General features: G+C 54.4%; 8 protein-coding genes across 8 annotated transcripts; 3 read left to right on the top strand and 5 right to left on the bottom strand.

The window, feature by feature from the left end:
• Positions 1-63: 63 nt before the first annotated feature.
• Positions 64-2,683, bottom strand: NCS57_00739800 (Protein kinase domain-containing protein; the record flags this gene model as incomplete). The annotated part of the gene is made up of 7 exons (XM_053057251.1): positions 64-1,182; positions 1,232-1,526; positions 1,577-1,950; positions 2,001-2,147; positions 2,198-2,308; positions 2,368-2,505; positions 2,561-2,683. The coding sequence occupies 7 exons, from the start codon at positions 2,681-2,683 to the stop codon at positions 64-66; spliced, it is 2,307 nt and encodes a 768-aa protein (XP_052913446.1).
• Positions 2,684-3,175: 492 nt separating this feature from the next.
• Positions 3,176-6,491, bottom strand: NCS57_00739700 (uncharacterized protein; the record flags this gene model as incomplete). The annotated part of the gene is made up of 4 exons (XM_053057250.1): positions 4,566-6,491; positions 3,819-4,510; positions 3,394-3,727; positions 3,176-3,337 (listed from the first exon to the last, which is right to left on the bottom strand). Exons 1-4 carry the CDS (start codon positions 6,483-6,485, stop codon positions 3,176-3,178), a joined length of 3,108 nt encoding a protein of 1,035 aa, XP_052913445.1. The 5' UTR covers positions 6,486-6,491.
• Positions 6,492-8,752: 2,261 nt separating this feature from the next.
• Positions 8,753-10,363, top strand: NCS57_00739600 (uncharacterized protein; the record flags this gene model as incomplete). Its single annotated transcript, XM_053057249.1, has 1 exon — positions 8,753-10,363. One exon carries the CDS (start codon positions 8,753-8,755, stop codon positions 10,361-10,363), a length of 1,611 nt encoding a protein of 536 aa, XP_052913444.1.
• A 613-nt stretch (positions 10,364-10,976) lies between these two features.
• On the bottom strand, positions 10,977-13,546 carry NCS57_00739500 (Aconitate hydratase, mitochondrial; the record flags this gene model as incomplete). The annotated part of the gene is made up of 2 exons (XM_053057248.1): positions 10,977-13,367; positions 13,502-13,546. 2 exons carry the CDS (start codon positions 13,544-13,546, stop codon positions 10,977-10,979), a joined length of 2,436 nt encoding a protein of 811 aa, XP_052913443.1.
• A 422-nt stretch (positions 13,547-13,968) lies between these two features.
• Positions 13,969-17,299, bottom strand: NCS57_00739400 (Nuclear pore complex protein Nup85; the record flags this gene model as incomplete). Its single annotated transcript, XM_053057247.1, has 2 exons — positions 13,969-14,865; positions 14,918-17,299. The coding sequence occupies 2 exons, from the start codon at positions 17,297-17,299 to the stop codon at positions 13,969-13,971; spliced, it is 3,279 nt and encodes a 1,092-aa protein (XP_052913442.1).
• Positions 17,300-18,754: 1,455 nt separating this feature from the next.
• NCS57_00739300 (S-(hydroxymethyl)glutathione dehydrogenase) lies at positions 18,755-20,224 on the top strand (the record flags this gene model as incomplete). Its single annotated transcript, XM_053057246.1, has 5 exons — positions 18,755-18,775; positions 18,889-19,018; positions 19,106-19,241; positions 19,302-19,939; positions 19,992-20,224. The coding sequence occupies 5 exons, from the start codon at positions 18,755-18,757 to the stop codon at positions 20,222-20,224; spliced, it is 1,158 nt and encodes a 385-aa protein (XP_052913441.1).
• Positions 20,225-20,888: 664 nt separating this feature from the next.
• Positions 20,889-22,248, top strand: NCS57_00739200 (Endonuclease III-like protein; the record flags this gene model as incomplete). The annotated part of the gene is made up of 2 exons (XM_053057245.1): positions 20,889-21,625; positions 21,687-22,248. The coding sequence occupies exons 1-2, from the start codon at positions 20,925-20,927 to the stop codon at positions 22,246-22,248; spliced, it is 1,263 nt and encodes a 420-aa protein (XP_052913440.1). The 5' UTR covers positions 20,889-20,924.
• An 823-nt stretch (positions 22,249-23,071) lies between these two features.
• Positions 23,072-23,344, bottom strand: NCS57_00739100 (uncharacterized protein; the record flags this gene model as incomplete). The annotated part of the gene is made up of 2 exons (XM_053057244.1): positions 23,072-23,146; positions 23,201-23,344. The coding sequence occupies 2 exons, from the start codon at positions 23,342-23,344 to the stop codon at positions 23,072-23,074; spliced, it is 219 nt and encodes a 72-aa protein (XP_052913439.1).
• Between the last annotated feature and the right edge of the window lie 1,470 nt (positions 23,345-24,814).

The following is a 24,814-nucleotide window of genomic DNA, read 5'->3' as shown; positions in this document are numbered from 1 at the left end:
ATAACAATATGGTCAAGGCTGGCAATCTACGCATTAATCAATTCTCCGGTTCTTTCAAGTCCTTTACCAGCCATCACCCCAGCCGTCGTCATCATCTGTCGCTTTCGGCTTCATGTCAATCTTCTTTGCTCCGAGTGGCTTTGCGGCTGGCTTGGCTAGAGGCTTCTTGGCCGTCGTGGTCTTGGACAGGCCCTTGGGAAGGGGCTTGTGGTGGCCAACCTTCTTGTTGGACTGAGCGGCTAACCATCCTGCAAAGTCGGGTTCGCCATCGTCAAAGGGGGCAGCGGATGCTGTTGCCGTCGCTGTCTTCTTTGATGACTGCTCAGCCGATGTGTCGAAGCTGTCAAAGTCGTCATTCATGTCGCCCCAGGAGTCACCGCCATCATCGCCCTCATCAGCATGGAGGAATGAGTCGGCCACTACACTGGCTGTGGCAGACGAGTTTCGTGACAGGGTCGCTGGGGGTGACTTGACAGCTTGACGATGCAACGTCGACGCTGTTGTGGTAACCGATTTCTTGGACTCGGGTCCAGGTGAGGGTGATGGCCTAGGAGAGGCGGCTCTCGAGTCCGATTCCGCGTGAATTTCTCCTGCCGCAGCTGAGATTTTGTTGGTAAACGATGAGATAGCCCATCCTGCCCAGCCTCCTGGGACGTTTTCGTGAGGTTGGGGTGTACTCATGCGAGGTGCTGAAGCATCGGCGGCCTGTGGAGGAGGGAGAACGCTTTCGGGCATAGCGGCCACCACCTTCTTGATCTTCTGGGCATAGATGTCCATAGTGCGAACTGCCGCATCACGAATAATCTTCTCCTTGTCTATCAATAGAGGGGATACGACAGGAAGAATCCTGCACGCGCTGTCTTCCTCAGTGAAGTACTCAGAGGTAGCCCCCAAAGCCATCAGAGCGGCATTTCTAGCATGGACAAAGGGATCTCTGAGAGACCTCGTGAAGGCGGCAATGAGAACCTTTGACCGCGATGAGGTTCCGAGATGCTTGGCAATCTTACCCAAGCAGATGGTCGTGTTCGTTCGGATTCCTGGTTGCTCGTCGTTTGCTGTTCTCGCGAGTTGCTTGAGCAAGTCGCCATTGATGGTGCGGTCAGAGAGCTTGGTGATGATGACGAGTACAGACTTGAGCGTCTGCTCTCGCACAACGGGTGTAACATCAGTGAAGCCAGTAATCTTGGAAATGTCAGCCAAGTTCCTTAATCCGTAAGTGGGATCGTCATACCAATTGCGGAAAGATCTTGTCGTTGACAACCTTCTGCGATAGATGATCAATCATCAAGGGAAGGCTGTCCAGTAGGCAGACTCTGATGGCTCGATCGGGGTTTCCAAAGAGGCGAATGATGAAGGGCGTAATCTTGGTGTCAAAGTCCTCCTTGGAAAGCTTGGCTGCAATCTTCAAGACGACAGAGACTGCTCGCTGGCCACCTCCGCCAAACTCGGCCGACTTCATGAGCTCAGGCATCACCTTGAGCTTGAAGAACTCTTCAGGGAAATCATCACTCAGATCGTCCAGTCCACTGCGCAATGTGTTAGTAAGCTTCAATAGATCAAGATTCTCATGACCTACGCCAAGAACTCTTCCCGCTCGTCAGGGGTCTTGATGTCCAGGTTGTCGATACCATCCGTCAGCTTGATGAGGGAGCTATCAAAGAAAGACCCTGTTCTGTTTCCCTGGTCGAGAAAGGCTCCCACCGTGATTCGGGCCTTGGGGTTTCCGTTGCAGAGGCGCTTGTAGCTGGAGTGAAGTGACGGAGGGATGCCCTTGGTCTGGCCGGCCTGGTCAGCGCCGTTGTAGTCGCCATTGAAGACCTCAAAGATCAATGTGCCGAGATTGAATGAGTCCACTGCTGTGTGAGGGTTCTTCTTGATGACGTCCCAGCCGCCCCTGGCAAGTTCGGGGGGCGCATATCGTCCAGAGTCTGGTACCACGCTACCGTATGTCTGTTGGACTCGTCAGCTTCGAGCCTCGTCGCAAGACGCAAGATCCTTACGTATATGATAGATTCGTCATCCTTGACGCTGCTCAAAACATCGAAGCCACCCAACTTCCACTCGCCGCTTTCCGAAGTATAGACCGATCCGACCTTCAGGCTACCGTGAATAGAGGAGGCGTCTTCATTGATGAACTTGACAGTGCGCTGCAGCACAGTTAGCTTCTGAATATGCTGGTATTGACCAAGAAGCGCACCGTAATGCTGTGAAGTCCCCATTTTATCGTCTCCGGGCTCAAGCTCTTTCGTTTCACATGCCATCGCAAGGGCACCACTCGCTCGGTCGCAATGTAGATGTACGTCTCGGTCTAGAAGGCACCGTCAGCGCAACATGCCCAGCGCATTCGTATATCCATCCCGTGTATACCTCGACGGCATCCAGCACTTTGATAACTCCAGGGTGTCGCAGGGTTCGAAGCTTCTTGAGGGCGTTCTTGGCTAGGGGAAGTCGGGATCGGTTGTTGGTGATGTCGAAAGAGAAGATGCTGCAGTTTGACCCGTCCTCCTGCAGAGACACAATTAGCAAACCGGCAACCAAAGTCGAGGGCTACAAGACTTACACGCTTGGTGCCGTTGTACAGAGTCCATATCGACTCGTCGATATCGACCTTGTCGCCAAACGTGTACGGAAAGGGAGGTCCCTGGGCAATGGCCGAAGCCACCGCAGACTTGAGAAAGTTCATGCCAGGAACTATTCAGTAAAGGCTCGGAGCTGTTGTGACTAAATCACCAAAGGAAGATGTAAAGAAACGGTTGCCTGTATGTAATGGACGTAATGTATCCCTTCCTGTCGAAGCGCAACGTGGTTGTTGGCCGCTGTACGTCAGGTACCTTTACAGGGGCCAGCTCCCCGCGCTAGAGCCCGATCAGTTTACGTCGGTGCCGTTGGGACCCATGCCCAGTGGAGGGGCTCGGCTCCTGGTTATTCCCATCCGGGCTCACAGTTACGGTGGCACCCAGCGTAAGATACGGCAACATCAGACGCTGAAGAGCATCTCTTTCTTGTATGGATCGTTAGGTAGCCATGGGTTCCTTGATACGTGCTTTCTTCTTCATGTCCATCTAGTATTCGTCTTTTCATGTCGTTCTCAAACCAATTTTCCCATTTTTTGTATGCCAATATCCCCTCTTGTCTATCGTCCACCTCAATTAGTGCTTGAGCCATCCATTCCTCATCAGCAGCTAATCGCGTGAGTCAACGTTCCAAGGACGCAAATATCGCTTGCGTCCGCGTGATTAAGCAACTTCGCTGGCCTTCTCTGCACCGATTTGAGACTCGCCGTTAGCTCGTTGACCAAGTGTTTGGAAGCAGAGTAAGGGCCTGCGAGGAGAACATGCTATGCAGCTCAGTCAGGGACAATTAGGCCCAGGAAGTGAAAGTTTAAGAACTTACTGTAACCTCGTACTGCGGTTGAACCAAGACCACGGTCTGTTCAAGCATTTTGCGAACCATGCTGACACTTGGGTTGAGGCAACTCAGCACCTCGGAATCGGTGAACGTGAGCCTCGATGAAACTCCTCCCGTCCTCCCAGGAAGGTCAAAGGGAATCTCCCATGACTTTCCGCTGTTCTGGAACCCTGGTAGTATTACCCGGTTAAAGTACTCCGAAAAAATCTTGAGACGCTTCTCAATCTCGGCAGATTTAACCTTGGAGCGAAGCTTCTGATTGAAGTCTAGGAGCTTTTGTGCTGCCATCTTGGCGAATTCGGCCTGAGCATGTTTGAATCTGTAAGCATCAGTTAGTTTAATGTCAACAGTGGAACTCTGCTCGTTTCTGAGAGGACAAAGGAGGAAAAAATAAATGTATAGAGGCGTACCCTGCCATCTCGGCCATGTACGAAGTCTTGCAAGAGCAAACATCGACCTGGCTATATGTCGTTGGCCGGCCCTTCAAGAGATAGGGAACGCAATCCACCAACATCTCTCCACAGTTCAGTACAACAACAGTTGCGCTTGGGGGCTGTGTCCCCGTCTCAAGCTTCAGGGCGCCACAATGCAGGTAATACTGAATCACGGCCACTGAGTGTGGAATAACCTTGGCGTGCTGCATGAGTTTGCTCTCCACCAACAGGTTGGCCCAAAATCTCCATGCTGTACGAATCAGGAAGTCGGAAAGAGAACAGACGATGTTTTCTAGCTCTTTGGTGGCGATTTGACCATGTTCATGGGCCGCCTGCCCTGGATCCGCCAGCTGGGCGATCTCTTGCTCAATCCAAGACATGTCAAACGCAAATCCGGAGCTAAGCGCTTCTGGGTTGTAAGAAACCTGATACTCGCCCGTTCTCGGGTCGACTTTTGCCGTGTTTGTCCAGTTTCGAGGGCCTGAACGGTCGACCGTATAGTCAGAAATGTCCGTTAGAGGGGATTGCTTGCGGATGAAAGAGAAATAGCCGGAGATGCCCATCCAAGGGGATTCTCTCAAAGCGAAAAAGGGACCTCTCCGAATTCCTTTTTTCATGCCAATCATCGCTGCCTTTGTTGCCGTATGAGGTGGCTGGTTGATCTCTGTCTGGATAATCCTAATCAGTCTCGTTTCTGCGTATTGGGATTGAACGCGTACATACCGGCACCTCACAGATAACCACACTTTCCCGGCCTGTATTCATGGCAATGGAATCCGACTCCCCATATTTGATCGAAACCGCGAAATAACGAGCGTGTGGATGGATATTGTTTTTGGACCGAGCAGCAAGTCGGCCTGGACTGGACTCTCCAAACGGCCTCATCGACTTTTCCAGGTTGCTGATGTTTTGCCGAACTTTCCATATGAACTTGGGCCTGTTCAGGCTTGACATATCAACAGATGAGGGAACTTTCCGAACCTGAAAAGAAAGTGCAGGGCTTGGCACCCGAGGCAGGTCCAAGGATGAAAGCCCCATGTTGGGTGCCGTCACCTTTAGAGCGGGATACCGCGTGCTCAAGGGCGCCTCAACCACCGGGGGACCAGCCGCTTGGGCCAAGGTATCGTTGTCGACCGCTCTCCTAGCATAGTCCGCTTGGTTCTTTATCTGCTCGTTTGGCCGACCCTTTATCACTGGTAATCTTCCCTGCGGCTGCTGACCTTGGAGCATTCGCCGTGGATCCATGGACAGAAGGTTAGGGTGTGAGCCGCTGGAAACGAGCTGGACTGGGCTTTTTGCAGCACCACGTTTTGGGTAGTTCTGGTTCGTCGTTCCGTCTCTTGTATCATAGTTCGTCGGCCTCAAAGTCCCGTATTTGCGAACCCTCCGTAGGGATGGATCTTGGTGTTGAGTTTTGGTGAGCTCACTCGCACTCCCAACAGAAAATGATAGGCGGTGTCCGATGTCTTTCTCTGGCCTCCATGTAGGGATTCGATTCGAGTCATGGGGAACATCAAGTTGCCGTGATTGTGGTATCCGTCGAGAGTCCTCAGAAGCCCTCCGTGTATGCTTTTTCGGCGATGGTGGTCGCAGCAGTGGTCCCGAGCGTGCACTAGGAAACAGCTCTGGGAGCTTTGAAGGGATCCCAAAGCTCTTCAACTGTGCTTTGCCCCCCGGACGCAGGTCTGGCTGGGCATTCTGTATCATCATCTCCTTTCCTGTATCCGCTTCACCAACTGTACGCCGTCGAGCTTGTTCTAGTTCAGCCCTCTGGACGCCAGTCTGATCGCTTGGAGCAAAGGTCGGCCGATAACCTGATGCTGTAACTGGTGGGCTATTTCCATAAGATCCGGTCGGCTGGGCTGACTTCGAGTTGTTGCTGCAGAGCTGAGCAGCTTTCCACTGGCTGGAACAAATGCGCACCTTTCTGCCCAGTATCGATTCAAGCAACAATGGACGACCAAGGATGTAGCCTACGGGAGATATGGTGTCCTTCGAATTGGCGAGGGCCCATTCCTGGGGTATCGATTGACGATAGCTTCGTGCGTCCGTGGCATTGCCCCTTTTCTCACAAATATTTGCCAACAGTGATAAGCATCCCAGGTAATCATTGTCGTCTCGCCTAAGGAGCTTCTTCTTTGCTTCATAAACAGATTTGCAAGTGCTATAGGCGTCTTTCAAGCGACCCTCCTGCAAGAGAGCAATTGTGATTGCTTGCCGAAGGTCATAGATTGAAGTGAGGGGCGTAAATTCCGAATTCGACAGCTCCGACACTATTGTCGCCGCTCTGTCCCATTCCCCTAGCAGACAGCAGTAAAGAGCCCACTGGAGTTTGAGTTTCGAGAGGTCCTCGTGTTCACAAGGGTCACCATGTGAGCTTTGGAGGGCCTGGTGCAGACACTGCTCAGCCTCGGAAAAGTCGCCCTTGATGAAGCTTTCATACGCGATCTCTTCTTGGCGTCTTAAGAGCTCGGTGTCGATAAAAGACTTATCAAGGACCTCTTGGCTTTTCGCGCCCGGGGCCGTCAAGGTTTTCGAAGTTCGCCGTGGTGAATGTCCCATATCTGAAGATGTAACGGGGGCTGCCACATCACTACAATGTGACTTGGGCGTTTGGTGCAAGGTGTTGTCCTTCAACGGCATGAGACTGACCATCGCACCATGTCCATTCACGCTTCCAATGTGCTCTGACTGGTCATCAATAAATCCTCCAACCTTGCTGTTGAGGCGACGGCTGCGTTTCCCAGTGTCGAATTGTTTATAAGCCGTAGAGCTTGTTGCGGATACGGCGCGAGTCGCGAGATCCATAATTGTTGTGACATGGAGGTCTAGAGATAGCAAGAAAGAGCCCCGAGTGAAGCAGACAGGCCATGAAGATGTAGGAGAATGCGAGGGTGAGGATTTTGCAAAGAAAAGAGCTAGTTTCCCGGAGCCTGGTTTTTAATAGATTCGAGTACCAATAGGACTCATGGCGGCCTGGGTTTGTTACCATGCCTCTATTCGCCCTCGTTTCAACCTGATTGGTAGTAGGGGAGCGCCATGCAGAAGCAGGCTGCCAGACAGGTGGCAGCGCGCAAAAGCTGACACGCCTGGATGTTTATGGCTCGACAACAACATGGCGCAGCATTATTGAGGCCTCGCGATGCTATTGGGAAGGGATTTGTGTCAGGCTGGGCGGAGTTCCCGTTGTCGTTGGTGTGTAGCACCTAGAGTCAGCTGTCCACAGTCCATACTGCGCAAGAATCCAATGATGGGAGAGATCCAGACGCAGATTCAAATGCGGGCGCACGGGGGTTAGCGAATCTGCCTTGGGAGGCGAAGCAAACATGTGTATAGCAAAGAAAGCAAGAATAGTATTTTTTATAAACTTGCAAAAGTTCAAGAAAGTGCATATCTCATATGTAGCACAGGTGTGTGGTTGAGAATGCAGATTCAGCTTGAGCCACGCAGCCATTGAAGACGCAGCCTTCTTGGCTGTCTCGGAGAGAAAAGGAAAGATGAGGGAAGATCTGCAACAGGCAGGTCTTGATGACAGCTGAGACAAACGCCGCCTGCGCTTTGGTTAATGACGATGCAAGACGTCGACTCGACTGGCATGAGACAGAGTTGGGATATTGCCTAAACTCAGAGCGGCTAAGAGGTGCTTCAATAGCGGGGAAAAACAAAGTTCCGGCTGCAATTTGGACCAGAAAGGAAGGCGTGCCTCTTCTGTTCTTGCCATTCTTCCAGTTCATCTTCAGGCGCTCGGACCAATAGCCCGCCGACCTCCTGCAATGCCAACAGCCAACAGGCATACAGCGACAAGCGGGCTCTTGCAGCCTCGCAGTGAATTTATTCCTTTCATCTCCGCGTTCCTCCTGCGAAGAGCGGACGAGTACGCGTTCATGCGGCCTAATGAGCATTTCTAGGTGCGACCTTCGGACACTGCCTTCCCAGCTTTGGTCTTGATGCCTCGAGCCTGAGGCAATAATCTGCCAGCGCGTCCAGCCGCCCAACACCTGTGCGACAGTGGCCCTAGTCGGCCACTAGCACGCGATACTCACATCTATCTGTTCTCTCCTCCCTCGAAGCCTTGGTACGTCACGACTATTCTCTTTTGTATTTTGTTTTGTCGAATGATGCCTATGGTAAAAGGTCTGACTGAACGGAACCCTTCTGGTCGCGTCATGCTCACCCTGATCCCCTCAATGGCGTTGTTGCTTCCATCAACTCCGCCTTAAGCACACGCGCCCCAACTGAGCTCTCCCACATATCACATTTGTTTGAGGGCATTCGGGGCCGGTCACATTAGAGTATCTCCTGTCGCAATATGGAGTCCTCTTCCTTGTCGCTGCCACGGATCTCGACCAAAGGCCGCGACAGACAGCAGGCTTAGGTCTGCAATGGATCAGGGAAGACGTGGCGGAACCGCTGAGGTGCCTAGCTTGACGGCCAATAATAACTGAAAAGATCTGACTTTGACTGTTTTCACAATCGTGCTCGCTCGCATTCAGCTCTGCGGTTGCAATCTGCTTACTGAATTCTATTAGGTGGCCTCATTTTTGGTCTTAACCAGCCCAACTCATCGACAAACAAAACCAACATCACTCAAATCTCGAGCGGAACCATATGCCTCACGACGTCTGGATTGTGTTCCTCTACCTCAGGTCAGCCCCGGGCCTTCTCTCTCCAACCACATGCAACTCGGTTCTCCCCAAAGCATACGCTTGGTGGAGCTTTATGCGGTTTAAACCATCACAGTGGTAGACATGACTGGCCACAATGCACCTTCACAGATCGGCGGAAGCTGCGCATCCCCGGGGTGTGGAAGCATAGTGTTGCTCAGCACCTCACAGTTCTGCAGTAGACACCAGCCGCGGAGGTCCAGCTCAGTTGCATCCGGTGTTCCTCCCACGACCACCACTCATGCCATGACACCCGGCTTGGTTGATCGGGGCTTCACGGCCAAGAGGGGCCGAGGGCGTTTCCTTCTAAAATCATCTGGGCCTGGGCGGTCAACAGTCAAGAGTCAGCTTCCAGCAAAACCTGGCGGGACCTCTCAGGGGAGACCCAGCACGGAAGCGAAAACACATGGGACGGCAAGTCCCACGCCTAAACCAGATCCCGGCCGACCTCGCAGCGAGTCCATCGGCCAGGCTAGTTCCGTCATTCTTGAAAACAACAATGTGGATGATCCTCAAAATCATGCCTCAAAGCCAAAACCTAGCGCAGCGTCGATATCAGATACAACTCATGCCGAGCCCAATGGAGACGTCACCAAGGTCGTGGAGGATCCTTCATCCGATGGAATGTCTTTTGGTGCCTCCGACCTTCACAAGCTGCCAACCGAGGCTATTGAGAGTATGAAAGACAATACAGTGAAGCAGCCATGTGTCCCCGAGCTGGCCAAGAAGAATCCAGCTCCCGTTACGAACATGGAGCCGGAGCCCATCTTAATACGAGACTCAGAGGCAGAAGCACCGACGAATGAGCGAGTGCATGTGTCTGCCCACATTCGAGTATCGGTGACAACTGAAGAATTGCCGGATATCGGCATGCCTGATCTGCCTCAAGAGCTGAAGGCCCCATCAGAACTGACCACACAGCAGGAAGTCGTTCCTGCTTCACAGAAACACAATGCTGAAGGGAGAAAGGAGGATCGCCCGTCCGGCCCTCCGCCCCGCAAAAAGAGGAAGCCGGACTCGCCGATTCAACAAGAGGGCGTTAAGGTTACCGATGTTGCTCCTCCGGAGTCGCCATTGGCTCGTTCTAAAATCCCATCTCAACAGGCAAATGATGAATCGTCGTCGAGTAGGACCCGCTCCCCGCCAGCCCAATCAATCGATCTGAACGCTGAAGATGACGACGAAGCCAACATGGCTGATGTAAGTGAGTCTTCGGACGACGACGAAGACCCCAAGCCGGCAGACACGGTCATGCTACCCTTTAGAGCGAAGTATGAAGCTCGTAGGAAGAAGATGCTGGCTGCTTTTGACTCGGCTGCCTTCGATGCGTGTATCTATCGACAGTCAGATCTGCGTCCGCCTCCTGGTGTTGTCATCCCATCCCGCAAAACTCGAAAGGCGAAGGCTTCAAGCGAAGAACCCCGGCTCTTTCTGCCTGTGAACCCGGCCATTCATAGAATGCACAACCGATCAGAAGATTGGTACAAGAAAAAGTGCCAAGAGATCAAGCGCCGCCCTAGACGAAAAGCATGGTTCGGTAAAGTGTTGGAGAGACAGAGATGGCTAAATGCGAGGGAGGCCAAGTTGGATGAGGAATGCGAACAGGCTCGGCTGGCAGGAAAAGATCCACCGTTCAGACCTCCACAACCAAGAACACACAAGCGGATTCTCGACTTTGGAGATGTCCCCGAAGAAGAGCTGCCGGAGGATGTGCGCAACAATCCTGCGTGGTTGAAGGCATGCGCCTGGCATCGAGAGACGATGAACAAAGCACTGCAACGCCAGCACCAAGTCAATAAAACAACTGAAGAGACACAACGCTTCTTCATGGAGGCTTTTAGCGAACTCCCCCTTTGAAGGAAGCAACAGGCAGGACCCTTCAGTCCCTAGGAACATGAGAAGCACATCGGAATATCTGTGAGAGAGATAGGCTCGGCCACGAGTTCATGGCTGAGTCACACTGGGGAACATCACGAAGCTACGAAAAGAATGGGCGGGCGGGGTGTTGAAAAGCAGTCCCAAAGCAGATGTTGCTGTCAGGGCGGAGTTTTGGGAGCTCTCTTGGTGTTTGTCATTTTTAGCATCTGGGATGGGAAACATGGAGTTGCACGCGGTTACCGGTCAATGGCGAGAGCCATCTGCATCAGGCCTCTTCTACCAGCGATAGAACACATAAACCTACATACATCCATAAACACATACAGACTCACGACACGAGACGATGAATAAAGATTGGATTGGGAATCAAACAGGACAACTGGTATTGCTGCTATGTACAGTCTATCACTCCGGACATTTTTCTCCCGCCCAAACAAAACGCCCCTTTTCCACTGGTTGGTTTCCTACAAATATCCAAATGTCCAAACTCGTTAGTTATAGAAGCGCCGAAAAGAGCCAAACACCTGTCTCGCGGCGGCGACTTGCCTGCCTACTGTGGCTGGTATCAAACCCCCTTGCTTGGCATTGTCGTCTACACGCCCTTGGACAGCAGGTTGAGGGCGCTGCCGGCAAGGATGAAGCCGGCCTGGTCCTTGGTGACGGCATGCTTGGTCGGGATGAGGATCTCCTCGCCTGAGGCCTTGGTGACGCGGAGCTGGACTTCACCCTTGCCCTCGTTCTGGAGCATCTCGTAGAGGCCGACGGTGGCGACCTCGTCACCGGCGGCGATCTTGTCGTAGTCGGCCTCATTCTCGAAAGTCAGGGGCACGACACCCTGCTTCTTGAGGTTGGTCTCGTGGATACGGGCAAACGACTTGGTGAGGACGACACGGGCTCCGAGGTATCGGGGCTGCAGGGCGGCGTGCTCACGGGCGGAACCCTCACCGTAGTTGTGCTCGGCGACGACGAGCCACTCCTGACCACGGTCCTTCCAGAGCTGGCCGAGCTCAGGGATGGTGTGCTTGGAGCCGTCGAGGTCGTAAGCGGCGTTGACCTCACCAGTCTCAGCGTTGATGGCTGTGTTGAGGGTGTTGGTGCTGATGTTGGGCAGGTGGCCCTTGTACTTGAGCCAGGGGCCGGCAGCAGAGATGGTATCAGTCGTGCACTTGCCAGTGACCTTGACGAGAACACGGAGGCCGGAGAGGTCGGACGAGGGGAATGGGGGGAAGGGGTCGAGGAAGGCCAGACGCTCCGAGGTAGGGGAGATGGCGATCTGGGCGTTGGCGTCAGGGGCCTGAGACAGGACGCCTAGTGAAGGGTTACCGGACTCGAAGGGAGTCTGAGGGCCCTCAAGACCATGAGGAGGAGAGAACTTGAAGTCCTTGCCGTCAGGGGTCTTGATGCTGTCGGTCACAGGGTTGAATGTGGTCGAACCAGCAAAGGCCATGGCGGTGACGATCTCGGGGGAGGCGAGGAAGTTCATGGTATCAGGGTTTCCATCGTTGCGGCCACGGAAGTTTCGGTTGTAAGAAGTCAGGATAGCGTTGCTGGTGCCCTTGGTCACGCCGTCCTGTCGCTTCCACTGACCAATACAGGGACCACAGGCATTGGAGAGGACGATGCCGCCAGCCTCCTGGAAGGTCTCAAGAGTACCATCACGCTCAAGTGTGGCTCGGATCTGCTCGCTGCCGGGAGTGATGTAGAAGTCGGCAGCAGGCTTGAGACCAGCCGCCTTAGCGTCCTTGAGCAGACTCTCGACTCGGGTCATGTCCTCGTAAGAGCTGTTGGTGCAGCTACCAATGAGACCGGCAGACAGAACCTCTGGCCATTGCTGGTCCTTGACAACCTCCTTGAACTTGGAAAGAGGAGTGGCCAAATCAGGGGTGAAGGGGCCGTTGATGTGAGGCTCCAGAGTAGACAAGTCGATAGTGATGAGGTCGTCGTACTCGGCACCCTCGTCGGCCTTGAATCGCCACTGAGCATCGGGGTCAGAGCTGTTGCTGGCAAAGTTCTCGAGAGCCTCGATATTCTTGTTCGCGTTCGATCGCCGGGTCGAATCGAGGTATCTAGCCGAGGCCTCGGTGTAGGGGAAGATGGATGTCGTGGCGCCAACCTCTGCTCCCATGTTACACACAGTAGCCATACCAGTCGCACTGAGGGTGTCGACACCCTCCCCGAAGTACTCAATGATGGAGCCAGTACCTCCACGGACAGTGAGGTGTCCGGCGAGGCGGAGGATAATGTCCTTGGGGGAAGCCCAGTTGTTGAGCTTGCCGACAAGCTGGACACCGAGGATCTTGGGGGCCTTAAGCTCCCAAGGAGCACCAACCAGAGCCTCAACGGCATCAGCACCACCGACACCGATGGTCACAGTGCTGAGACCACCAGCGTTAGGGCTGTGAGAGTCGGTACCAAGCATCATCAGTCCAGGAAGAGCGTAGTTCTCGAGGACAGTCTGGTGAATAATACCGGCACCAGGAGGCCAAAAGTCCATTCCATACTTGCGCGCCGCAGACTCAAGGAAGTCAAACACCTCCTTGTTAGTCTGAATACCGGCCTCCAAATCATCCTCAGCACCCTTGGAACCCACAATCAAGTGGTCACAGTGGATGCTGGCGGGAATAGCAGGCTTGGCCAGGTTGCAAGACATGAACTGGAGGATGGCCATCTGGGCGGAGGCGTCCTGCATGTTGACACGGTCAGGCTTGAGGCGCAGGTTGGCCTTGCCGCGGATGCTGCGTCCATTGTCGGTGTTTGTGAGCAGCGAGTCCTCAGGGTTGTCGAGGTGGCTGTAGAGGATCTTCTCGGCGAGGGTCAGACGCTGCTTGCCGAGCACGCGACGGACCTCGGTGTACTTGGTGTAGAGCTTCTCGTAGGTGGGGGGAAGCGACTTGGCCGACGAGAAGTTTCTCCGGGAGTCTCTCGTAGCGGAAATGGCAGCAGCCGATCGGACGGCATTGGGGCCGGCGCGTCGCAAGAGTTGCTGTTATACGAGGCAAAGCAAAGAGTCAGTCTGGGTGGTGGTTCTCCGTTGTCGGGTCGGTCTCCCTGAATTGACAGAGAGACCGACTCAATTGCAGCGATTAACGACAGAAACAAGACAACAAGACAACTTACCGTCATGGCGCCGCCTGAGCGGCTGGCCACCTCCATTGAAGCCATGGTGCGCGGTTGTACAGTGACGATGGAAAAGGATGACTCTTTTCTAAGTCCCCAGCTGCTGCGATGGAGTCGTTTGTAGATTTTGGTGGGGGCGAGTTCGGGGGAAATTTTTGGATCAATTGTAAATTGGCAGGAGCGGATTGGAGTTTGTGGGCTAGATCCGGGGATGTGGGGCTCCACCTGCGCCGACCACCGGCCGAGGGGAGGTGTGGATTGATGAATGAATGCAGGAAGCTACCTATTCACAACACGAAAGATACACATTAACAGAAGAATTGAATGGCAATGCCCATTGTGCATATTACTTGTTTCCATTCGTTCAATGCTTTGTATTATCATGGGCGCCGCATCCTCGCCCTGACCAAGTCCATCATCTATCTATCAAAACAACCATTCAATCCTTCATCTCAAATACATGCATCCTAATACACAGCGACTCCATCAGCATCCTCCAGCCATAACGCCGCCAGGTCCTTAGCCAATCCCAATCGCAGCTTTCGAAGCACATCCTCTCCCTTGGTCGTGGCCAACCAAGGCTTTCTCCAATCCCATCCTCTGTGCACCTTGCCTCCTGCTGAGACCGACTTGTGCAGATGATTCACCAGCATGGAGCTACCGCTCATGATATAACTGCTTCCGCTCAGTGACGATGTTGATTTGGCCATCAGATCTTGTGGGCTCGATCCCTTCAGACCCTGAGCAGATGCCAGTACCAGGCCAAAGAAGTCGTCACATGCCGAATATACTCGTTCGCCGACAGTCTGGATATCCTCGATCGCCTTCATCAGAATGTCAATCTGACTCAGTGTGATGACTCCGGGCGACTGGTTGATAAAGACAGTAGCCTCGCCGAGCAAGGCCAGCAAAAAGTCCTCGCTTACTACCGAGTCTCGGGTGTCGTCATAAAGTCCGCCGCGGATGTTGTCGTCGGAGCTGGAAATGACAGCCACCAGTGCAGACGCTGCTTGCTTCTTGAGCTTCAGAGCCCTCGTGGGCGAAATGGCTTCAAAATCTTCCGCGTCTCTGGTTTCGTAGAATTTGCGCAGCGTCGCGTAGCCACTCAGCATCCGGCCAAGAAGTTGAGCAGCCTCCAAGTCCTGCTTGGCGCGTCTCTCCAGGGTCTCGGTACGCTTCCGCAGCAGGTCCCTCAGTTCTCCGTCAAGATCCTTCTCCGAAGGGTAGACTGTGGATTGAACGAGCGAGTAGGACATGAGCAGGTTGAGCACCTCGCGAACCTTGTCAGGTCGGTGAGAGAGCGCATAATACCAAAGGGCGTCACCGTATCGGTGTGATGCCTTGGACAGAATCTCTGCAAAAGTCTTTCCCGATGTTAGCTTGAATCAGAACCAAGATGCTGCATATCTCTCTTACCTCTGCTGTTTCCTCGGCATAGTTGATCATGCCCAGGTCATTCAATATCGCCCAGATCTTGTCGACCGTCTGGCTCGAGTCCTCATCTAGTGTAGCGAGCAGATCTCGAAGAAGCTCGCCAACCGTCTCCTCAGATTTCTCAGGGGAGTCCATTCGACCAAGAACCTGGATAGCCATCTCCCAGCCGTCGCGCTCAGGCGACAGCTGCTCAATGCCAGCCAGCTCCCTAGCGTACAGGACGAGGGTTGTATCCTTGATCCCCTCCAATTCATCGGCCCCTGGCTGAGCCACTCCCAATAGTGCAAGGTCATCCATGTCCAGAGTATCAAGAGGCAAAGGACTTGGGCCCTCGGGAGCGGGAAGCCATTCACCCAATGAGGCAATCTCTGCCACGGTGCAGGCTAAGGGCAGAGACCATACTCGAAGGAATCCCAGGACGGCATTGACGTTGCCCTCAAATGCAGATGCAATGGCCACCTCGACAGGGTTCATTACATTAGGGTTAAGATCCGAGTCGATGACCATGTGGAAGGTGGTCGTCAGTCGCTCGAAATAGTCTTCTGAGCCCGCGAATCGAGACGACGCTCGCAGGGCTTGTGACTGAGAGATCTTGAGCGTCTTGTGGCGTTGATTGCCGTCATCCCACCATCCAAACAGACCAACAGTTGCTTCACACCAATCCTGGGCAACCTCCATGATCGCCTCGTGGTTTCCAAGCACGATGCCGTACACAGTTTGCAGGTTTTCGTAAATGTCCCAGGGGATCTGGCTCGAAGCCTTCCGGGCCATTGTGGACAGCGATTGTGGTTGAGGTGAGAAATCATCATCCAGTAGGTCTTGGCCAGTCTGGTCCTTCCCTTCGGCAAAGAGCGTCATTCTGTTCAGAGAACCGCGTGCCTGGATTCGGAACAAAGTCCAGTTGCTATTCCAGATATCCCATTCCGATCTCGTAGCAGGGCATTGATCGAGGATCTCGCAAGTAGCGGCAGCAAACCGTCTGACGTTCTCAAGGGCCTTGCCTGTGTACGCCAGCTCGCCCCGGGGCCCACGGCGAACATTCTCCCAACCAGCCTCCCTCAGCAGCTTAGACGCACCAGCGACATCTCCGCGGAGCAGGGCGCATCTTACTGTCTGCCAGAACAGGCTATGGCAGGCAGGACTAGGGCTATAGCGGCTGATCTCGCGCACTTGGTCAGGGTAGAGGTTGTGGCTGGTCTGCATCCAGTCGAAAAGGATCTCGGGCAAGGGTGGCGTCTTCTCGTCATCGGTGTTGCTGTCAAAACGGGTGTGGTGCATTCGAAGGATTAGATGTGCGATATATGATGCCTTTTCAAAGGGAACAGCGTTTGGTCCAGGGCCAATTGTCGCAAAGTCTTCTCCTTCTGGTTGGGGTAGGGCGTCAACGTATTGGTTCCAGAGCTCGACCAGACGGTATGTGATATTGGCGAGAGAGTTGTCCATCTTTTCGACATCTTCCTCGGGGCCGACTCCCTCCTCGTAGAGCCGGCAAACGAGCTGTTCGGTGTTGATGAGCAGGTCCGCAGGCTCGACGACTCGCGCAGGTTCATGCTGGCTATAGAGGTTCTTGGCAATCGAAGCGAATTGGAAGCCCTGTTTTCTGGCCGTCATACCCAGATGGGCTGAAGACTGCTTAAAGATACTCTCTGCCTCCCTACGAATTCGGTTCGTCGCGGCCGGTGTGTTGAGCATCATCAGGTCTGACTCGTCGCCAATGATCGGCTGCCCATAAGGTCGATCATCGTGGCGCATGTTCAGAAACATGTCGGGGTCAGAGGAGCCCTCACGTTCCGCAAAAAAGGGGTCGTCGTCTTGGGGTTCTCCGAGGGCATCCTCGTCAATGTCTTGGTCGATAAATCGTTCAATCTCGGCGTCGACTTCGTCGTCCTCCTCCTGTCCTTCGTCGGGAATGGTAGACATGCGGAAAAGGCTTCCCCGGTGAGGCGGAAGCTCCATTTCTCCCTCGGCATCTTGTTCCTCCTCTTCCTCCTCGTCTGCGGCGCTGAGCTGGCGGCTCAGGGCTGAAGGCTGTCTTCCTCTAATCGAACGACCGAGCGGGTTACTTGAGGTACTCGTTCGACCACCACCAAAAAGATTTCTTCCAGACCCGGTGTTTGAGACTCCAAAGTTGAGGGGCTTGGTGTCGGTCATACCGTGCATCATGGAGCTCCCCAAGAATGAGGCCGTCGGCGCGCCAGCGGGCGTGAAGGAAGCGACCGAGGAGGGTGGCGGCCCGGCTGGAGTCGTCGAGGGGTTATCGCCAAGAAAAGAGAATCCCGTACCATAGTTCTGGCCTTTTTCCGGCGTCGACGGTGCCGGACTGGCGGGAGGGCTCGAGTCGGGAACAACGAATCTGAAGGCCATGATGCAAGGAAGCTAGGCTGCGAGAGCTCCCAGGGCCTCAAATGATGGGGTAGTTTGGCGCAGCGATGGCGGAAAGGTCCGTCATACGTCCAGTCGGTAAGAGCGCTGTTTTCGCATTAACGGTCGTCCTCTTGCGACGCGACGAATGGCGATGTTTGATGAGGCGTTGGATTGACAAAGTTGTCGTTGGCTGCGAGCTGAGACGCGCCTGGGATATTTTTTGGGAGCTATCGCGATAGGCAACGCATGGTCCGGTGTTTATCCGGCATAAGAAACACCTTGCCCCCGTTGTTCCACTCATTATTGTCCACCCCGCTTGATCAAAGCGAGCGACAAAATTGTTGATGCATTTACATTTTTTTCGTATAAAGACAAAAGAAGCAGTCGAAGTGGACACTGGCTGAGCTTATTTGCGACCTCACCTCTTGCTGTATCGTTGGAACGCTTTTCAGGGATGGATACGTCGTAACTCTATGGATCATTGTTGTTTCTCAAAGGGAAAGCCTTTATGATAAAGCAGTCTGCTTGACGAGCACGACCCTCAAAAGGCCATTGGTCATTGTTCACCTTGAAGATGGGATTTCGGTGACGACTAAACTGGAATGCGAGGGGAGCGCAGAGCATCCATCACCAATGGTTAGCGTAGGCGCGCAGAGTTTTCTTCGGGAAGCCGCTCGTTTCTTCTTACGAAGCCTCATTTCTCCTGATGGAACCTCTTATCTTTAAGGTCCGGAACCGCCTCCGCTTTGCTTCGGTCTTTTGGACCAGCCACTGAGCCAAGCTACATAGTACAACTGAGGTGATCATGAACTTGCCGAATGCCACCGCGAAAAACGATGGCGCAAGTGGGCACGGCATCAGAGGACGGGCCACGGAACCCCTTCCGACCCCGTGAATGGACAAACTCCACGACGCTGCAGCAATGAGAGCACCTCTGCCTGAGTCACGCCGGGCGTTGCTGATCAAGACCGTCGGTCTCGTCGGTCTCATCTGCCGAAGCCGCAGGACTGCGCCCACTTGCGTGTCTCGTCAGTTACCCATCTTCGGGAAGCATTTACCTCATGCCCCGGTGCCATCTTGCAGTTCGCACCAATGGCGCAGCACCTCGGCACGCCCAGCCAACCTCCCCGCACTCTGCTCCCACGCAAATCCAGTTCCGGGAGCAATCACGGTCCAATGGGCGAGGCGCCTCTGGTCGGCACCGCGTCAGTTTTCCTATCGCAGCCGAATTGTGCGTGTGGATTTTCACCTCCATTGCGGGGTAGGTAGCAGCTCAACGGAGTTGCTCGGGGATCGGAATCTGGCGTTGCGGGTTTCCAACCGTCTACATAAACACTTTGCGCACTTGGTCGTAACTGAGAAGAATCATAGAAGCCCATCCCTCCTCCCCAATTGTCTGTCTATTTTTCTTCTCTCCTTCATTGACAGTTCAATCTTCCATCTCAACAAGACACAATGGCTTCTACTGCTGGCAAGGTATGTTTTGCTCCCACCCTATGCTACCCCTCATCTATGCCCAATACCCCACCCTGAGTTGATGGGGATGGAACCTTCGCGATGGAAGAGCTCAAGTTGACCTCATGGTGTAGACCATCACTTGCAAGGCCGCCGTCGCCTGGGAGGCCGGCAAGCCCCTTTCCATTGAGGACATTGAAGTCCTTCCCCCCAGGGCCAACGAGGTCCGTATCCAGATCTACTACACTGGTGTTTGCCACACAGGTTAGTTCTTTTGCATGCCTCGTCATCAAGCTCCGAGCATCCGCTTGGCCTCGTGAGCAGCATGAGCAGTTAGCTGATACTTTTCAGATGCCTACACTCTGTCTGGCAAGGACCCCGAGGGTGCTTTCCCCATCGTCCTCGGACACGAGGGTGCTGGTATCGTCGAGTCCGTTGGCGAGGGCGTCACCAACGTCAAGGTCGGCGACCACGTCGTCGCTCTCTAGTAAGCTCCCATGCTCAACCCTATCTGTCGTAGCATCACCTGACCTTGCCTCACCAACAGCACCCCCGAATGTAAGGAGTGCAAGTTCTGCAAGTCCGGCAAGACCAACCTCTGCGGCAAGATCCGAGCCACCCAGGGTAAGGGTCTGATGCCCGATGGCACCTCTCGATTCCGATGCAAGGGCCAGGATCTGCTCCACTTCATGGGCACTTCCACCTTCTCCCAGTACACTGTCGTCGCCGACATCTCGGTCGTTGCCATTGAGCACGATGCTCCCATGGACCGAACCTGCCTGCTCGGCTGCGGTATCACCACCGGTTACGGTGCTGCTACCATCACCGCCAACGTCCAGGAGGGCGACAACGTTGCCGTCTTCGGTGCCGGCTGTGTCGGTCTGTCCGTAGTCCAGGGTGCCGCCGCCCGCAAGGCTGGCAAGATCATCGTGGTCGATGTCAACCCCTCCAAGAAGGCTTGGGGTGAAAAGTTCGGTGCCACTCACTTCGTGAACCCCCTTGACCTTGACGGCCAGACCATCCAGGACAAGCTCATTGAGATGACTGACGGTGGCTGCGACTACACCTTCGACTGCACTGGCAACGTCGGTGTCATGCGCGCTGCCCTCGAGGCTTGCCACAAGGGTTGGGGTGAGAGCATCATCATTGGTGTCGCTGCCGCTGGCCAGGAGATTTCCACCCGACGTAAGTCAATGCCCAACTTGTCAAGATGTGAAGAGACTAACACATTTTGCAGCATTCCAGCTTGTCACTGGCCGTGTGTGGAGGGGATGTGCTTTCGGTGGTGTCAAGGGTCGCTCTCAGCTGAACGGCCTCGTCGCCGACTACAAGAACGGCTCTCTCAAGGTCGACGAGTTCATCACTCACCGCAAGGTGCTTGGCGAGATCAACAACGCCTTCGAGACCATGAAGCAGGGAGACTGTATCCGTGCCGTCGTCGACATGCAAAAGCTTGACCCCAAGATTTAATGACCCAAAATGTAGTATAAATGAATGATAATTGAGTAACAACGAGACTCTTTGACCAAAGTGAAGTGAAGAAGGCGTGGAGTGACCCTACTTATATGGATCGATCCGGCGCATAGCTACCTTGATGGCCACTTCACTCACCCTGTCTGATTCGTACCAGGCAGTGTACAATGCGTACCTGTTTTACACGTGCATCCATGCCGAGTCTTTTCTGGCATTGACTCTTGATCCACGAGAACTGATAAGGTGGAGGTGATTGCTGGCAGCTCATTGACTTCTCATGACACCACGTTGTGTCGCTGTGCAGCTTACAAAAATTGACCGGGCGTCATGTTTCAAGACTACCTTTATACCTACCTAACCAATTGGTTTTACCAATGAGGCCTCAATAATGAGCGTTGTCAATCGCGATGAGTCCGTAGATGTGATTAGTTTTACCCATGACCATCCAGTTCTCACAGAAGTTCTGTTGCTGCCCAGCAACCGAAACCTCCAATAGAGTCAACGGATTGGCTGCTTAGAAATTGGTCCCTGGCGGAACGTGCATCGAAATCCGGGGTATCCCCACTGTGGCCGCCGATTCGTCAGAGTGGGGGCCTTTTGGCAATGGTTTTGCCACAGGAGACTTGACTCAAGAAACGCGTCTACGATTGAGCTTGATCCGAATATCGACAGCCAGTTTACAGGTCACAGCTCCAAAATGCGGACTTCTAGGGTATCAAGAGATGCCTCGAAGCTATTCGATCGCGTATCGGAACCAATCTCACCACCGAGACGAGTAACGAGATCATCACTTGCCCAATTCGCCTTGGCCCCCTCGACGAAAGAAACAAAACCTACGATTCGCGATATTGAGGATATCGCAGCTCCTCCCTCCCGAAAACGAAGGCGTGTCGTTGCCACGAAAATCGAATCATCGATATCTACAAGTTCCGTCAAGGCCGAAGCCGCCGACCAAACCCTCGATGACATCCCATCGCCGCCAGCCAAGGCACCGCGACGCGCTCGCAAGCCCGCTCGCAAAACGACCAACCCATCGACCGGCGAGACAACTATAGAGCCACCCTCCGACTGGGAGGCCATGTACGACGTGGTGAGGAAAATGCGAGCGCCTGGCGGACGAGCACATGGCGCAGCCGTAGACACAATGGGCTGCGAGCGGCTGGCGGATCGAAGCGCATCGCCCAAAGACCAGAGATTCCATACACTGGTGGCGCTTATGCTGTCGAGTCAGACCAAGGACACGGTGAATGCTGTGGTCATGAAGAGGTTGCAGACTGAGCTACCGCCGTACAAACAAGGGGCGCCGGTCGGACTGAACCTAGAAAACATACTGGCCGTTGAACCGAAGCTCCTGAATGAGTTTATCTGGCAGGTGGGATTTCACAACAACAAGACAAAGTCTGTGCCTGCCCGTGAGACGGTTACCACTCGCGAGGATGGTTTGGCTAACCTAGTCCAGGTACATCAAGCAAGCGGCCGAGATTATTCGCGACAAGTGGAACGGTGACATTCCCGACACTATCGAGGGACTGACATCTCTACCAGGGGTCGGTCCCAAGATGGCCTACTTGTGCATGTCGGTCGCGTGGGGTCGCACAGAGGGTATCGGCGTCGACGTGCATGTGCATCGCATCACGAACCTCTGGGGCTGGAACAAGACCAAAAACCCAGAGGAGACGCGCGCAGCACTTCAATCATGGCTACCGAAAGACCGCTGGCACGAGATAAACCACCTGCTGGTCGGCCTGGGCCAGTCAGTATGTCTCCCCGTCGGGCGCAAGTGCGGTGAATGCGACCTGGGAATGGAGGGTCTCTGCAAGGCAGCGGATCGGAAGAAGGTGTTGGAGGGGCGGAAGATCAAGGCGGAGAAGATGGAGCTCGAGGCTCTAGACGGCGCAGCAGTCAAGGTCGAGGTTACACAAGACGTCGTGGTCAAGAAAGAGGAGGGTATCGATGGGATGACAACAGTTGATCCGGCGGGGGAAGCCGCGGCCCCGCCTCCGGAACCAGCCACCCCATAATGTATCCCAGCAAATGACAAGGCCCTGGTAGGAAACGATTCGACCACGTCTTTGAGGCCGACGAACGATGGCGCTGAGGGCGGGCGTTTTGAATAGACACTGAAAACGCATCAATACCCATCGATAGATACCCTGCAAACTGATCAGTTCTCACTGCAAAGCAAACAATTCCGCGGTCCAGACAGTGGGCTCGGCCAAGATGGCGCTATTGTATGCGCGGGCCAGAGCCGCTGCTCACGAGATCATTTACGCGCCCGATACGATATCGGAGATAAGACGGCGTCTTGCCCTCGTTCAGCTGGCGTTGGCAACAGGGTCCTTGAATGGAAGCCAGACCAGACCCAGACCCGGGCAGCAGCACCACGTAATCAAGCCAAGGCGACGGATCGTCAGTCCATTCTGAGTCAAGGTCAAAGTCACCGCCTCTGCAATTGTCGGTTGATTCCGCCAGTTGGCTGCTGCTTCTGGTCTTGATTCGCACGGCTGAATGTGAATGAATGAATACTGGACGGTTCCATTGTTTGATTGTGCGAGGGTGAATCAATTCAAAAGGCTCCCCCGCTGAAATGGGGAATCTGCTATGTCCCCAAAGCCATGCATCCTGTACGCCAACGCAGCATCCTCAACTACCCGAGAATAGAAATGTACACAACGGCGGGCAACGCCTCGCAGGTCCTGTGGCTGTAGATGCCACCAAAATAAAAATCAACGAAAGCCAAACCCCATCATTACGTCGTGGCCGTCAAGGATAACGCCTTTCGGTGTGCCGTGGGAGTGACGCCCGTCTCCCGGGCCGGCGCTCGGTGTTTCTCGTTGGTCGTGCTTATACACCCCGGATAACCTGGGTTCGCTCCGACTCGAGTTGCGCAGCGTTGCGTTCGTGAGACTGCTTCTTGCACTGGATGGTTTGTTAGCGGAACTGGCCTTCAAGACAATGCAGTCTCAAACTTACGTCCTCGAGACCAGTGCACTTGTGGTCTTCTAGCAGACGATGCTTGCCGCAGAAGTGCCCTTGGCAGAAGGAGCAGTCGCCGACGATGCGCTGGGCGGGCTCCCGGCATTGGGCGGCGGTGCATCGAATTCGCTTGGGAGGCATGTTTGCGGTTGTTGTTTTGGGGGAGAGTAGGCGGTGGAGGATGAAGAAGGTGTAGTAGCCGTAGAGATGCAGAGACGGTGAGAGTGCAGATGGAAGAGAGAAGGAGTCGAGAGAGCGGTAAGATGTGTTCGACGAGACGATTTAATAGTTGGAGCCCGGAGCAGGTGAATGCGCCTTTGGAACTCGGTAGAAGAGCGAACCCGGGGTAAGGATGAGATTCACACACACGCAACGAGAGTGAGTGATCAAACAAGACGTTCACAGAGACAACAGCAACGAACGAACAGAAGGGGACCCAGGCCGGGCTTTATAAGGAGGCGAGGCGGCTGATGAATGAATCATGCTCGGGTGGAGCCAGCGGTCTGTCTTGTTCGCCTCTAGCTTCGCTCTCACCACATCCACATGCCGTCGACAGGGGAGGAGTGCTGTAGGTGACGGACCCCAGGCGAGGCAGCGGCAGCGGCATACAGTACGAAGTAGCACACACGATACCTACCTAGGTACGGAAAGATGAGGAACGAAACAAGACAGCCTGCCAGCCAGAGCAGGGGACCAACCCAGGCAAGGCAAGCCTTGCAGGTACCTGGTGGTCCAGAATGCAACCCAGATTCTGCTGCTTGCTGCTTGCTGCCGCCGTTTTCCTCCATGGCTTATTAGCTTCAGCAACCGCCTGGCTGCATCGACATGTACATCGTTGGCGTACAGTATTCCCATGGAGCCGGGCCTCAGTCTCGGCCGCCAAACCAAAAAACCTAGACACGGCAGAAACCCGTGGAAACACGCCCCCCGGCTCTAGCTAGGTACTCCCCTCCAACTTCTGTACTGTGCTGTACACGGGCACGGGCAACGAGGGTGTTGTTGTTGTTGCGCTGACCAAGGACTGTCCTGGCGAACCCGGACGGGCCACTTTTACCCGCGGAGGCGCTGTCCTCTGGGGGACTGGAATGACCAAGCCGGACCCGGGACTCCAGAGAGAGAGCGAAAGAGGCGAGTTGAAGGGTCACCGCGAGGCTCCGAAAGCGGTGGAGGCGATGCTGCAAAGGACTCCATGGGGCGGGGCCCCCGTACAGTAAGTACAGCACAGCACAGACAGAGACAGAGAGAGAAGCGTACCGTAGTTAGCGTAGCGCCAGCGTGACGTCGATCAGGTGGGCGGATAAACCGAAGCACAATTGAGGCCGACAATGACGGCAGACGGAGACGGGATGGTTTGCAATCTCTTGATTCTCGCCGGATCCTTGCTGACCACGGTGGCAGCACCGCTGAAGACTGCACGACCGATGCCAATGGCTTCATCCAGCGCCTTGTGCCTCAAACGCCCGCTGCCTCGGCTGCCGCTCCAGAGGCCCGGCTCTCTACCTACCTACACCGTCCGTTCATGGACCTTGGATGGACCCTAGGCTGGCTGCCAACAGGTGCTGCTGGCCTGGGTCCGTGGTAGGTGGTCTACGTACTCCAGCTTCCGCCTGT

This window comes from Fusarium keratoplasticum, chromosome 5 (assembly GCF_025433545.1).
Source record: "Fusarium keratoplasticum isolate Fu6.1 chromosome 5, whole genome shotgun sequence".
Taxonomy (NCBI): Eukaryota; Fungi; Ascomycota; class Sordariomycetes; order Hypocreales; family Nectriaceae; genus Fusarium; species Fusarium keratoplasticum.
The sequence above is the reverse complement of the archived record's forward strand: the minus strand, read 5'-3'. Positions and strand labels throughout refer to the sequence as shown.